Genomic DNA, 16,392 nt, shown 5'->3' with positions numbered 1-16,392 from the left:
AATGTGAGACAATCATCAAGCCAGATACCAAGGACTCTGAGAAGACGTGAGCTCCTGATCCCCTTTAATCTCCACTGACAGTCTCTTGTGAAGGCCTTATAACTGTATCACAATGGATATTACTGAGTTTGCATAGAACCAAACGTGTTCACGTGTGAATGTGAACATTAATAGAATATCACCTCCCATCTTCAGAGCAATCTGACTATTATAACATTAGCGTTAAGAAAGCTTAATTAAATATCTGCCACAACATAAGTAACTGGATCAAAGTAACAGTACAGTCTGCGGCATCACATCATAATGTATCATATATTTCCTTATCTGAGTCAGCTGAGCCGTATCTGGCCGTGCAACACTTACAGTGTCACATACTGTATGCAGAAGTATTATTTTAAGCAACACATTACGAAACACTCAAGTCAAATGTAATTAAAGTCAGATCGTGTCTTAGACGGGGCATATCATAAACCTGTTAATGTACGCATTCAAACACTTTTTCTTGTACCAGCTGTATTCACCTTGCAGGTGCAGCTATGTGGCTTTTATCCTGGATAAAGTGTTTGAGTCATGGATGTTTAAAGTCTTCATATTTGTCTAATTATATAGTTGACTTTTCATTCAGGAAGTATGACGCGCTGCGCTGCCAGTACGCTTCTCCATGTTTGTGATTGGTTGAATGCTCCAAATACTACCCCTTTTATGTGAACGGGCACCTAACTAGATAGGAAACGGCTGGCTTGAGCGATCCACTTGATAACCCGTGTCGTAGTGCCGTTTAGCGAGAGGGCATATGTTTTGGATTAGGCCAACCGGCTAACTCAAACATATCCAGGTTAGGTTGAACCAGTTTCGTGGTATACCCCCCTGGTCTTGTCCTGACTGAGCACAGGCACCTGTAGCCTTGGCTGCTGTGCTCTCAGTGTTTTGTCTCCCTGTTCCTGCCTATTGGCGTCAGCTGATAGAGGTGTTGGTTTTATCTTGTTATGCACAATGTTTATTCTTCTCTAAGAACTAGCTAAATATGGGTCTGGGGTAGAGATCTTCAGAATTGGTTTGGCATCTTTTGTGTCAATTCGTGGCACACAACATGTCTTGTGAATAAACCATCAGTTTGCCATCAAAGTTCCTGCTCTCCTCGTGTCTCTCTGACTCCTGTTTCCATTGCTTCAGAAGTTTCCATCGCATTTGAAAGATTTTTACATGTTAGTAAATTATGTTGGTTTCAGTGTGTGTGTTTCACATGGGTCAACAGTATATTTATATGTTATGGAATGAAATACAATGTCAGATTAGGGGAAAGTTAGGGGAGTGCATGTTAATGTGTCTGGAGGTGGCGTGTTCCAAAAGTGTTTGGGTTTGTCTGCCGTGTGTGGGCTGCTTTCCATTTCAAATTGCCGCCTGTACAATGTATGCACCAGTCTGTGATATGCCGATGTGCAGGCCCGCCCCTCCATACACACCGATCAAACAGACTGCGTCTGCCTCTCGCCCTCATCTTGTGGAGGGAGCCTCATCTGATGCGCAAATGCGGCGCAATTGAGCGCGCCACAGTTTCTGCTGCGAGGCTCCACTAGCTGTAATCGGCTTGGTGTGTCCAGGGTTTACACACCACCCCCCCCGTCGACGCTCGCGAGGGCCTCATCACATCACAGCCCTGCCGATGTGATATAATGTATAGGACCTTTTTCCTCATGGGTGTCATTCACAACAGACCAATCATGACAGTTTTAGAGAATGAGTTTGTATGGATACACTTAAAACATATATTTGTATTTGTCTTGGCTTCAGCTCACTGATAACATAAGAACACAAATAGGCACAACACTTACATAGATGTTTTTTTATATGTATTTTATTACTCCAAAATAGAAAAATAAAAAGTCAGCCATATTTAACTGGGAAAGTTTTCCTTTGGCTCCCAGGACTTTTTCCACTTCGCCCCACTGTAATACAGAAACACAGCAAAAAGTATTACTTTTTTTCAACTGTTTGGAATATGTAGTTCGACAGTATGTTGACAAATCTATTTCAAATGAGAAGATACACTAAGTCACTCAAAAATATCATGATGAAAGTGCAGTATAATGTATATATTTATATATAACACGTACATCATATATAATACAAGGTACATTTTTTATTTCAAAGTCAATGTTTCATTTGACCAATTCATTGAATTTGCTGTCTTATCAATGCCCAAACATACAGGACTAAACTTAGACAACTGCCTGCAAGACTGCACACAGAAATAATACTACTTACTACTACTAACTATACTTATAGTATAATTGTTAAGAACAAATGTAACAAGTCAGTAATTACAAAAGAGATCAAATACCATCCAGTCTCACATATCAATCATTTAACCTTTAGTGATATTGATCAAGGATAAACTCTATTGTATATTTTATTTTAATTTCTATTTCAATGTAGGCTACTTCCCTGCTTATGTGTTACAATCAGACAGCGTTTCTAGGGCGCGATGGTCTGAATGACGAAGGGCAGAGAACTTGGATGTCTTACTTTATGGCGCAAACGTCTGATAGAGCCATTGATGACATGGCTCCCCACCCCCATGTGATCAACTAAATTCAATTTACTGCTGAGGAACCCAAAATGTTTAAGTTAGTGATCTCAGGGTTGATGAAGTTGGTTAGTAAGACTACTTTGTGGCCCCTGTTCTGCCAGACCCATCAGCTACACTGAAGGAAACTTCAGATTAGATACATACCATCCAGAGCAAGACTGCCACTGCACCAACACCTCGGTATGACCCTGAGTAAAGAAACACAGATTTTAGGTAAACTTCATTTTTTTCAAATGTCATACATGTAAATACAAAAAGTCCAGTGAAATCAAATGATAATTTGAAATAATAGTAGGTACGATTAACTCAAACATATGAACGACTGTAACATAGTCAATAGCATTTTCCCCATCAGTTTAATATTTTGGAATACTATTATTATTTAAAAAGATATTTTTACTGCCAAGAATAGGAATTCACCTACAAAGGATTACAAGAAAAAATGTAATATACAAATAAATGGCTGGACATGATGCATTAATGCGACATGAAGCATTACACAAGTACCTCAACCTTAAATTAATAATAAATTATTGTTACTGTAATTTCAATATTTACATTAGCATTCATGCTTAAGACTGAAACACTCCTTTTAAACAAAGTATACGAAAATCCAATAAGATAAGACTTGGTTCCACGGAAACATTATTGTCATTGTTTATTTATTTTAAAATATTTTCTAAACAAACCTCCCTGATTCGTTCCCTCAGTAGTTTTTTGTAGGGGAAAGTGTCTGACCCTTGATGAATGGGACATTCTGCAAGGAATTAAAAGATGGTAATAAGTTGAAGTTCAGCAATAACCTCCTAAACATTGCCTAACATCACATTGTGCTCAATTAAACTGTTCAAAATGGCACTGAGACTTTTGATACTGCAAAGTCTTAAACAAACAAAAGGTGGTGTATTCTAATTGTACCGATGATTGTTTTCTCTCTCTTTAACTAATTCAATGTGCAAAATCAAACACAGTTTCAGTCTATGTAAATAAGATAATTACTAATTAATTCGCACATACCATTAATTGCCACTTTATTCCTCGTTGGTCTTCTTTTCTGTGAGGAAGACACTGAGGAGAGAGCAGGAGCCAGGCCGGAGGAGAGAGCAGGAGCCAGGCCGGAGGAGAGAGCAGGAGCCAGGCCGGAGGAGAGAGCAGGAGCCAGGCCGGAGGAGAGAGCAGGAGTCAGGCCGGAGGAGAGAGCAGGAGTCAGGCCGGAGGAGAGAGCAGGAGTCAGGCCGGAGGAGAGAGCAGGAGTCAGGCCGGAGGAGAGAGCAGGAGTCAGGCCGGAGGAGAGAGCAGGAGTCAGCCCGGAGTAGAGAGCAGGAGTCAGCCCGGAGGAGAGAGCAGGAGTCAGGCCGGAGGACACAGGAGTGAGGAAGAGAGTGAAAACAGTGTCAGTCTCGGTGGTAAGAGGTACAGACAAGTCTGATCCTGGGTCCGCGGCCATTTCTGCCTGTGTGGTTGAAGGGCCCTCAGGTTCAACTGCCAAAGTCACTGTTGAGAAGAAAAAAAAGTAGACGCATGGTGAATAAATGACCAAGTATAATCCGCCATATACATTTATAATCTGAGTAATTACAGCTAAAAATGAAACAGCGGAACATCAGTGATTATGCGTTATGGCGTTTGTTAGCAACCAGGAAATGACACCAGTAAGGACAAACATGAGAATGCTGCGTGGGGTCTGGGTGCCGTGTTGGCGGGACGTTGGGGGGCTCGCTGCTCCGCCCTTTGAGGCTCGAGGAGCAGACATTGTGAGCTGGATTACTGGTGTTGTTTCCTGGTTGCTGCGTGGGGTCTGCGAGACAGCGAGGAACTCAGCCTGAGTGCACACACGCACACACACTCACAGCCAGGCTGTGAGTGTGTGTGCGTGTGTGCGTGAGGAGATCCGCGGAGCCTCGGCTGAGAAAAGATAAGGCTGAGTGTGTGTGTGTGTGAGCCGGTACGTCACTATGCCCGTTACGTCACTATACTCAGGAAGAAAAAAATTGAAAAAGAGCAGCATAGACAGGTATTTTCTGTGTTAGAGTTTTACTCGCTACAGGGTGTACTTTGAGGGTTTGTGACTCTGCAGACCGTTTACATGCAGGAAAAGCTTCATAACACACAAGGGGACGGGTAATAACCAGAAAAGCATGACATGGGCCCTTTAACTGACAAAACAAGACATAACGACATATTTGTACTACTTGGTAAACAGTGATTCACATTTTTTTACATTTAAAACCAGATAACTGAGCAACTAATTTACAAAACATGTTAACAGATAAATTGCTGAAATATAGCATGCAGATTTGTATACTTTACCATTAATAAGGCTTTCGTAAATCCTCTTTATGGTAACAAGTGCATTGTTACCATCTTCTGTCTCGATTTGCCATGGACAGATGCAATCGGCAAAAACCATTTGTGCCTCTCTTGGCAAGAAGGAGGATGGGACGCCGATCTAACATTTTCCATTTGTGGAGCTGGAACACAATGGACACAAAAAAACAAGAAATATTATGTACACAACAGTTCTAAACATTTTCACACACCTAAAGCCATTATAACTCCATTTATTTTGCATAAGTGAAAAATGCACTGATGTGATACGTGTGCACATTGAGGAAGGCACCCCACAATTAACCAGGTGTGATTTTAGACCCCTTTTAGGGGAGCCCCTAAAAAAGAACTGTAAAAAAAAAAGAAGTTTATCGAGCTCGGGTTCACTTTGAGTTTTTTTTACATGGGCATAGTTCTTTTTATATGGGTTAGGGATGCCAGCGATTATTCTATTTTTCGAATATTCGTTACAGTCTCCATAATCGAAAATTATTTTTAAAATTCGATTTTATTTATATATATTTTTATTATTATTTATGTATTTCTTTTTTTTCCTGGCTTAGTTTCAATTCGGCGGCGAATAATCGATTAATATTCGCCAGGGCTGTCCGATTTTGATCATGGTCAGTTTCTGGCATGCCTAATATTGGTCCATTTAATTCTCACATTCAGATATCTGAATAAGCTACATTTAGCTTTGAAACATGTCAGCAAGCTATAACCTATATCATTTCAGGTTCAAAGTTCCGCATTAACAGCACTTCAGATGTAAAGCTGGTGTTACAGGGGAATTTTTAAATGACTGTTCGAACACGGCTCAAAGTCAGAGACTCTGGTAAGCTTAATGAAAGTGCTTTTAAGGGCCTCTTTATTAATACTAACTCTTTCCAGGTCTTGATTGTCTTTCAAGCACTATATTAATATGGGCTGGTTTTGATTCTGTGACATTCTTGGTTTTACCATTTATTCAAAAATGTATATGATATTTCATTTATTTTACTTTTGGAAACCATAGTCACATAATTATGTGTTTTCCATACCATGAAGTTCCAAAATAAAATATAAAACACCAAAATGCAGGTTTTTTTGTAAGATATAATTAGAAAAACATGTACATTGAAGCTCTGATTCTAGGAATTACCACTGGCCTGAACTATGTTACTTCTGGTTAAGAAATAATGTTTTACTAAAACTGGGTGCTTGCAAGTACAAACACTATCTAACATCAGTTCGAAAAAATGTGTTATGCCTTTACAGCTTTAAATACAACGGTGACAACAATTTTGCTTAACACATTACATGAAGTGCAGTAATCGTGCACTAGTCTGTACTTCTCACATAAACTTACTTAAGAAATTAGGATTATTTTAAAAAAGTAAATGAGGGCGACTGTTGGAAAGTATAAATCAATTCAGTAATTTAACAATTTGTATAAAAAGATTAAGATCAGGGATTATTTACACACTTTTTTATGATAACTGACATCTGCAAGAGAAAAAAGCTTACCAGTAAATGTGTCGAGTCATACACTTTGTTGACACTGTGGTTTTTCTGTTGCGTGGCCTTCCACTCCTGTGCAACCTTTTCTTTTTGCTTGGAGAGTTTCTCTTTGTAGGGTTGGATGGCACCACATTGTTTGCATTTTTTACTTGCTACTCCTATGCTTTGCCTGCATGTCTGGCACACTTTTTGAGTAGGCATCTGTAACAGAAACACAGATAATGTCAGGGAATACCAAAAATAAGAATACTATACTACAAATGTTTACAGGATTCATGTATTTTATTATATCGTGAAAAATCTTGTTAAAACAATGAACTCATGTTTTTTTATCTTTTAGATAGGATGAACAAAAATCACAAGAGTAAGGAAAACAATGTTATACAGAGTCAGTCACATGTTTAAATTGACTGTTATGGACAACCCTAATCTGTCAATATCTGGTTGATCCAAAAGTTGATGCTCCATCATCACAGAAAATAATACTAAAATCATCATTAGCAGGGGTGTATTGCTAATTCTATAAGTTCTGCACGTGTGCACGCGCAGTTGTGGCTTGTTTTGAAGCTTATGTAACTACTGTCAATTAACACTCCAGCCAGAATCAACAAAGAATGGTCATTTATTAAGTCTGCATTATTGAATAAATGTGTGATTCTTACAGTAAATGCTGCACACAGCTGCGTGATAGTTAAGTGATCAGTGAAGGACCTTTTATAAACTAACTCCCTCCTGCTGAGGTACAAAGGTTACTAGATAAAAAGTGTGCACATTTATTTAGTATCCTATCCATGTGAATATGTTTTAAGTGGGGGTGGACCTCATGTCCTCTAGGGCAGAGGTTCTCAATTGTTTTTCAGCCAAGGACCCCTTACAAGATAGAGAATACACCAAGGACCCCCTCATTCTGATTTGTGATTTTGGGCTATATAAATAAAAATTGACTTGACTTGACATGTATGTCCCTTGGAATAATCTGACGTAGCCTATTTTTTACACTTCTATAGTCTTAGTTATGTCAAAGAACAACACAAGAGCAATGTATTAGAAATATATTAGATATGTATTAAAAATATTTGCACCATCTCAACACAGAATACCCATAAAACAATCAATCAATCAGCTGCAAGTAACACTGTACCTAAACAAAATATCAAAGGGAAATCAAGAGAAAAGTGATCATTTGAAGTGCATTTCAACACACACACACACACACACACACGCACACATACACACACACACACACACACACACACACACACACACACACACCAAGTGTTTCACTCTTAGTTAAAATTAAATGATTTATAAAAGTCTAATAACAAAATAAATGCAGGCTATAAACAATTGAACACATGCCTGCATTGCAACATATATCAAGTAAATTGCAAAACAACTGCAACTGCATTGCTACAATCCCAAACCACTACTTGTAATGGCAGCCAGCTCTGGACACTATTGGAGTGATGCAAAGCAGTCCATGAAGCTGATTGCTTTTCTCTGCAAGTGAAGACACACACACACACACACACACACACACACACACACACACACAGGGGTTAAAGTGGGCGGGAACGATCCAGAACAGCGTTCCGGCACCTTCGATTAATAAGTAAATAAATCTGATTGCCAGTTTCATACATAATAATGTCAAGCGAGTTCACAGGGCTGCCAACTCTCACACAATTGAGATTTTTCACACGCTCTCAGCCACAAATCCATTTTCTCAAGCAGTGAAAAACAAATTCATAACTGATAATGTAATGGTGCGAAAAGAGGACACTACTGCACATTGCGCAACAGCAGCACCAGGCAGCAGACCATCTGAATAGCGAGAAATATACACAAATGTATTATATTGTAACTTATTCCCATGCATGTTGCTCAAAGTAATCTCAGTCAGTCTCACTTCTGCGGCTCTCCCTCTCCTCTCGCGCCAGTGCGATGAGCCGCGCAGAGCCGGACACATCAATGGACTCATCCAATTGAACCGCGAATTTAGACCCTCTCAGTCTTTCCAGCAGTTGTGATTTGATATCAGCAGACATGTCCTAAATTCGTCGTCTGCTCTTTAGCAGAAACAGACGTAACATTAACCATCCGTTGTTGTTGCTGGCTGTATTCCTCGCCCTTCCTCTAAAAAAAAGCCCGGTCTTTTTTTACATAATCTGGATGCTTGGTCTCGAGGTGCCTCTTCAATTTGGCAGGCTTCATCGCCTCATTGGCAAGACACCGCAGGCATATCAGACATTTCGGTTTCCCTTCCACTTCAATAAATCCATATTGGAGATACTCCTCATCGTATTTCCTGACTTTTGTTTTTCATTTACTTCATTTGTAGCCGTAACCGGTCGTTTTAAAAATCGGTCCATCTTCGTAGTATGCTAGCCGTGTTATATCTCTATGATGCTAGCAGTGGCGCTCTCTGACTGACGTACCAGATATTGTTGTTTCCATGGTAACGGGTGACGCGCTTGATTTTTAAATGTATAGATTCGTTAGATTAGAACGTAATCTATGAACTATTTTAGATTAAAAAAATATATATATTATTTGTTGAACTATGAAGCCCTTTGTAAAAAAAATTATAATGAAAAAAAAATGATATCATGATAATTTAAATGAATGAATCTGAAAACTTTTCACGGACCCCCTGGCAGAGTGCCACGGACCCCCGGGGGGTCGCGGACCCCACTTTGAGAACCACTGATTTAGCCTATGACGTAAGGGTATATAGCCCATTTAACGATTTTTTGTTAAGATCTGGAGACATAGCGAATCGGTTAAGGGCCGAGTAAGTGAAAACCAGCGGGGCATAGTGAATCAACTAAGGGTTAAGACCGAAGTCAGTGCTTTAAAGAAAGTCCTTTTCAAGAAAGGCTTGGTTAAGGTCTAAGCCTTAATCAGTGGTTAAAACTGTTCTGTTTAAAAAAAGATATTGCGGGTGGGTTACGGTAATCGGAGTTACAGCAGCAGTGCAGTAATAAGACGACGGTTTATTATCAGTGGCTGATAGGTCTCCATATTAGTCCCAGTTTGGCGTGTCCAAATAGCAACAGTTAACCATAGTCGACTATAAAGTCAAATATTACGTGAACAGGTTTATAGCTAGTGCGTAAGGGTTCCTAACTTTAAGTGATGATATTAATAAGATAAAGCCCATAGTCGACTATAAAGTCAAATATTACGTGAACAGGTTTATAGCTAGTGCGTAAGGGTTCCTAACTTTAAGTGATGATATCAATAAGATAAAGCCCATTTTTTTCATAGTAAGCTCGATAGAAATGTTGTTATTTTAAACTAAGTGTTTTTTTGGCTTGTATTTCAGGGTTTATAATACCACACCAGTGGTTTACTTTGTTACGGTTCCTTTAAAGATCACCTCGCCATTGTTTAAACTCCCACCTGAGAGCCGCATGGACAAATCTCTTTGTCTACAGGTCAGAGTGCGAAATAATCGGGTGCCATCTTGTTTACACCCCACATGTGGAAAAACAAAGACAGGGCAATCGCCATTTCGTGAAATGCAAATTCAATTTGCTCCTTTTGCTTTGAATTTGCATTTACACAGAGCATCCACCAATTAGAAGTAGCAGAGTAGAACATTTAGCAGACTATTTTTGTAATTATGAGAAGGATACAGATTACAAGTGATGTTGTTCCCCCACACAGAAAACTATTGTGTCCACACAACTAGTGAGGTCAAGATGTGACGGAGCGACAGAGACTGGCCCAACATTTTCCAGCCAGTACATAGATAGACCCCGTCAGAAGACCGGGGCTGTGTTTAAAGGGGAACTTCATTTATTCTTAGCCAGAAGTGCAGTTTTTAATCAAACAATTATGTGATTTATGGAGTCAGATTACATTTTTCTCATAAACACAATTTTATAATCGGTCTGAAGTATCTGTTTTAAGGCATGAGCCGCAGATTAAATAACATAACACTGATGAAGAAGTTGTAGGGTTTTTACAACAGTTTCAAGAATCAGTCTTTATTTATTTATTCTTGAGTAACTTTACTGATTTATAGTGTTGTGCGTAAGGCAATATCTCATTATGAGTGAGGAGCACCAGCCCTTCATGCAGGTCACCCTCTGTGAGAATAGTTCATATTTTCCCTCCAGTTTGGAGACAGATTATTTTATCATATGTTAGTTCAGCAGTGTCAACCAATCCTCTAATCCTAGAGTTATTGAGACGCATTAGCGACACCAGGGGTATTGTTTTTCGCAGCAACGATGATGCATAATGCCATGACAAAAGCCATTATTGAAACAAAGCCATTATTGAAACAAGTAAACTATTAGAAGTGGTAATGGGAAATGTTTTGTGAATATGCATTTATGCCATCAGAAAGCCATACATCATATGATATTTTTGTACGCCTTGTGGGTACACGGAGAAGTTATATTTATTTAATGCAACGTTATGGGTTTTACATGTCCTGTTCAGAATAGGATAATCATTGCAATATTAATTGGGCACTTTATGCTCAAAGGAGGGAGTGTCATGATTATACAGATATGTTGATTTCAGTGACGTAGTTAATAAATAATAACATGTAGTCAACAATAGGTCATAAAACAACAAGAGGTATGCCAAAGCTTGGGCCTTCTCCAAGGAGGGAGTGGTCCAGTTTTAGATATTAGACAAATAGAAGTGGATGAATATGTCAGAACTCTGAGTAATATTATGCAAGTTTTGTCTACACAGCAGGCTAGGAAAACTACAGAGATACCAGACGAGACACCAGAAGAGACTCCTGTTCGGCCAGGTGATTGGGTGAGGGTGAAAGTTCACAAAAGACAGTGGGCTCATCCCCGGTGGACGGAAGCGTGAAAGGTTGTAACAAACTTCACACGCGCTCCGGTTTAAAGGTAAAGAAAAAGGAGCAAATTGACACCACCTCACACATTGTCACCCTTCACTGGCGACTTCCAGAACATTATTGGCAGTTAGGACTGATTTGGCAGAGCTGGAACAAAACAATAAATAGAAATAAGATAAAGATAGAAACAGCTCAAAAGACAAATTGTCTATAGATTTTTATAGATTGTACATTAATGTGAAAACCTATTTTTTTGTTTTACATCTGAAAAAGAGTCCAATTTTTTGTATGTTATTTTTGGACTCATTATTTAAATTCTGTAACGGACACAACCAGGTTTAAAATAGAGATGATGACGAGAACAAAGCCAAACCAATTGTGGGGTCCCCTAGGGATAAGAGTCAGAATAGCATTGTTGATTGTGCTCATTACACTTGGCACCTTGTTGGTTGGATGGGGAGTACAATATCAAGTAAAACATGGAACCATTAGTTCACTCATAGGGAATGCCCACATCACTAACAAGACTCCAGCTGGGTTTCAGAGACTTTCACTTATCCTCAGAGCCAAAAGATCAGCTGAGCAACAAGAGGAGGAGTTAGAAATACTCGTTCCCAAACAAGAGGCGGTTATAATCAAGATGATTCACCCCCCTATATGCAGTTCTTGTATCAAATGATGAGATGGGTTTAAGTGATCGGGATATGTAAGTGATGGGGATTTACAGATTAGGGGAATCACTAAATACACTGGATCCATGTTTTAGTCTGTACCAGAAACACCCCCTGTTAAGTTTATGAACAACCGACCGGTGACCTGAGTAGAATTATTGAAAATGATTACAGTTGAAACAGGCTACTAACCCAAAAGTATAGCTTTGTACGTACAAACTCTATGAACAAAATGTCCTAGCAGACAGTGGCGACATTGCAGATATGTCCAGTCACCAAAGTTACTTATGTTCTAAATAACAGTGAGATTTAAAGTGATGGAGAAAATATGGAGACGTTCCTTTATAGTGTGTGAAATATGTGGTGCTTGAAGCATCTAGGTATTTAAATGTATGGAAGAAAGTGGTTTCCTGAAAGTTAATTGGAGTAAACATGTTACAGTGGGTGAAAACAATGTTTAGGGATATGGTACAATTATTAGAAAACATTAACTGGGCTTAGATGACATTTAACATCAAAGAAAGATAGTATGGTTAGGAAAATAGAGTGGGAAAGATTGGATTTATTTTACCTCAGTGTGTTAACTATAGATAATGCGTCCCGAGATCTCTCTCTCTCTATCTCTCCGCCTGTCAGAACGCTACGACCCCAACTTCCAAGCAGACAAAAGACCTCACCACGGAAGACTCCTCCTCCTCCATCGAACAGATAGAGAACCAGAGCTGAACCATCTCCACCTGAGGAATCCAGAACTACAGGTGACATAAAAAGGCACACTCTCATCGGTCCCCCACAGGACATGAAGTTCCAAGCTGAGCCACAAGATTTGGACACAAGAGCAGAGTGTGGGACACGAGAGCAGAATACGCCCTCCATGCAACAAAGTAGAGACTGTAAAGGAGGAGATGAAAAGCAAAGCAGATGGGACACTGAAGAGAGTTACAGCGGAAGGATCCAAGAGCGGATGGACTGAGGAGAAGGTGGACGGAGAAGAGGACAGGACGGAGGAGTTGGCATGGTCCGGCAGAATGTGAGGGGGTCGTGGCTTGACAACCAGAGGGGGAGAGAAGGAAAACGGGAGTGAGTGAGTTTACACATAAACACACTTATTCACCAACGAGAAATACGTAAAGAAAAATATTTATTAGCCATGAATTAATCAATTGGTGAATTTATAAAGAAAGAAAGAGGAAACTATTAAATAACCCTAAAAACACACTGAGGGTAGAACATATTATTCAATCTTTTCATCATATGAACAAATTATTCTTTAAGAGTTTTTTTTTATTCATGTGTGAATGTGGGTAAGATTTAATTTGTTACTTTATTTGTATGGAAAATGTTAAAGGTAGAGCTAGTACCAAGCCAAAGATAGTATTCCAATCTAGAGTATTGATTTCTCCATTGTAGCATGGTTATTACCTCAGGAGGGAAGATTAGGGTGGAAATAACAGTTGTTTTTTGTCCAAGATGTAGAGTTTTAAAAAGACAAAAGAGAGATTGCACATTTTAATTTAAAAAAACTAATATAATTGGGAGTAATACATGGGGGACCTTGGATCACTCATTGTGATGGTGCATATTTTACAACAAATATCGTTCAGGGAGAAGGGGTCGCTCGACCCACCCTGCAGATGTTTTAAATCTTACTTGCAGCTTCAGAGGGAGCGCACGGCACCAGAGTATGAGTTTTAAAAGACAAGCGCCACCAGCTCCTAAAGGTCATCCATTCAATCAGTGATGACCTGACTTTTAGAGATGTTATTTAAAGGAGAAACATATCTGCCATAGGTGTAAATTCCTGAATTGAACTGCAAACCATTAATGAAATGACTTCTGTTTTAAAGTTCTTGTTAAAGGAGGGAGTAATTATCACATGCTCTAGCACCCAAGGTTCTGTTAAAGGGGTTAGCATAGCTATTTAAGTAGACAAGAATTGAAAATAAATTAGTATAATGAGTTATTGATATTCCACTGGTTCTCACACCATTTCAGGGACTTTATCACTGCATTAGAACAGACCACCAGTAATGAGAAGGAACTTTTAAGTGATGAAACTCTACAACTGTTGTAACTGACCAAAATCTTCTCCCAGAAATGACTGTCTAGAATGCCGTACCCCAGAGTAGAACGTACCGATTGATCACGACGGCCCCTTCTAGAGAACATATTACTTTCATACCTTAAATGGTATGAAAGGAGGGAGGGTAAATTTCTCATGAGGAGATAATTACAAATGCTAGCAGAACAAGACGACCCACCCCCGTATTCAGATGTTGATGACAATGATGAGTTAGTTTAAATGATATGGATGTTCGGAGATGAGATTGATCAATGAATGTCCAGCTGATGTGATTCTTTACATTATGAAATCATGTGAAGAAGTGAGCAAAATAAAATGCTAAAATGGAGTGAATCCATTTCAATTTATTTTATACTATTCCAAGATAGTGTATTTTTATTTTCAATTTATTTTATACTATACCAAGATGGTCTATTTTATTTGACTTTACTATTTTATTGCTATTCTAAAATGGTTTATTTCTTTTCACTTTGTAAAAACAAGTGCCTTAACACTGAGCGTGGTATGAGAACGGTTTCTGTGAAAGGAGGGAGGAAGAAATGTTCTGATACCAAGCCATTGCTGCTATTTTGAAGAATGATATTGAATGTAAACACTAGAAGTTATGCACAAGGGAAAACTTTTATGTTTGAACACAGACAATAATTTATTTTGTATTTTTGTAAAGCCGGCTGTAAAACCATTCCATTTGATTGTATGTTTGTTAATATGAGATATGTAATATGCAAATTTCAGATGAAGAACTCATTGATTTCAGTATTATACACACCTTTTAGGTGTGTAAGGAGGGACTGTTAGAAATTAAAATCAATGTTTTAATGGGGAAATGTAGTTTAAACATGCCGTCAGTTTTAATGCTCTTTTATACTGAAAAACCAGAAATTCTTGTGCACAAGCAGTTAAGCTTTTATTCTGAAAATCCTTCATCTCCGGTTAGCATTTAGCATGTGGCTAATATACGATTTCCTAAAGAGGTGAATTTAGTAGCGAAATGATATGGAGTGGTGCAAACCGAAGCCTACTGATTTAACACTACAACTATAGATGTCGAGATACTACCATGCTGAATATTAAATGAAGGTACAGTTTATTTGAATACATTATTGTTTACAGACGAGAGTAGCATGTGACAACATCCGGAATGACCGGAAACCAAACGAGCCGAGAAGTATTGTTTAGAGTATTGAGTACAGCGTTTAGAATGTGTTCAATGAAAAGTGATGAAAGAGAATATGAGGAGAAACGGCGTGTTAAGCATATATTGAATGTGAAAAGAACCTATCCTCTGTTTAAATGCAATAACGGACATTGGAGACGAGGCGAGCCGGCTGGCGGGGAGGAGCCAGCAGAGGATATATAAACAGCACCGGAGGAGAGATCCATTCTCTTCTCTTCCCTATCGAGGAGAGCCAGATCACAGCTGTTTTTCTGCCGGAACAATATTCTGTCTGTAACACTACCGCGCCTTTTTTAATTAAAGTACCCAATTGAACTTTCACAGAGACTCCATTTAGTCTCCTATTTTAAAGCTTCTCTCCTGGTCGGGAGAATAACGAACACAGTTAACAATGTCCATTGTGATACTGCACTTTATGTACTTACGTTTCAAAGGCTTGTAAGCTACAGTTGGCACTGTTTCAATAAATGAAACAAATTTTCTCACCACATCTTTTGAGTCATTTTGTCCAGCATTTGCAAGCTGTAGACTCTCTGTCTAGTCAGAGCCATATATTGTATAATTGATGCTTTCAGTTTTCAGTTGAATTAATTCAATCCAAGTCAATGGAACACTCACAAGATGTCACCAAAATCACACTGTCCCTTTAAAATCTTTCAGAAAATGATGTAAGTGTATCGAATTATATCGAATCGTATCGAATCGTATCGTTGGCTGAATATCGTGATATATATCGTATCGTGAGCTCAATATCGTGTATCGTATTGTGAGATTAGTGTATCGTTACAGCCCTAGTGTGTATGTGGAAATTCCCCTTCGTTTCTATTGGCTCTAACGGTCAGAAAGAGATGTCAATCACCAAAATCGACCAATGGGTTCCAGAGAAACGGTAAAAACGCCCATTTCCACCCAAATCACCTCAGAGTTTTTTTTTTCTAAACCTCTCTAAAAAGGTGAAATATCACTTGTTTGGCATCAATCTTGATACAGGGTACTTATTATATGTTGTACTTTAGATTTGTAAAGCTTTTAGTCTACCTTACCATCATCCAAGGGCAGTTTTCACTGTAAGTAACAAATAATTTTTGGATGGACACTATAATTTACAGTTTTTTACTATGTTCAATCTAAATTTTCTTTAAAATAAAAAACATCTACAGATGTAGCACTGAATTTCGGACTCCAGCTTACAGCTTCCTGCCTACGACCTGC

The 16,392-nt window shown here is 38.8% G+C and overlaps 1 protein-coding gene across 2 annotated transcripts; it reads right to left on the bottom strand.

The window, feature by feature from the left end:
- Positions 1-1,242: 1,242 nt before the first annotated feature.
- LOC307031237 (uncharacterized protein) lies at positions 1,243-15,972 on the bottom strand. Of its 2 annotated transcripts, none has more exons than XM_079668154.1 (4): positions 6,425-15,972; positions 4,901-5,061; positions 3,608-4,084; positions 1,243-3,347 (listed from the first exon to the last, which is right to left on the bottom strand). In XM_079668154.1, exons 2-4 carry the CDS (start codon positions 4,998-5,000, stop codon positions 3,253-3,255), a joined length of 672 nt encoding a protein of 223 aa, XP_079524280.1. In that variant the 5' UTR covers positions 5,001-5,061; positions 6,425-15,972; the 3' UTR covers positions 1,243-3,252. The 2 variants fall into 2 exon arrangements, with proteins under 2 accessions (XP_079524280.1, XP_079524281.1); XM_079668155.1 differs by having other exon boundaries at positions 1,243-2,778.
- Between the last annotated feature and the right edge of the window lie 420 nt (positions 15,973-16,392).

The sequence above is a fragment of the Notothenia rossii genome (genome assembly GCF_949606895.1).
Source record: "Notothenia rossii genome assembly, chromosome: 3".
Lineage (NCBI taxonomy): Eukaryota > Metazoa > Chordata > Actinopteri > Perciformes > Nototheniidae > Notothenia > Notothenia rossii.
Note: the sequence above shows the minus strand (reverse complement) of the source record. Positions and strands in the feature narration are given on the sequence as shown.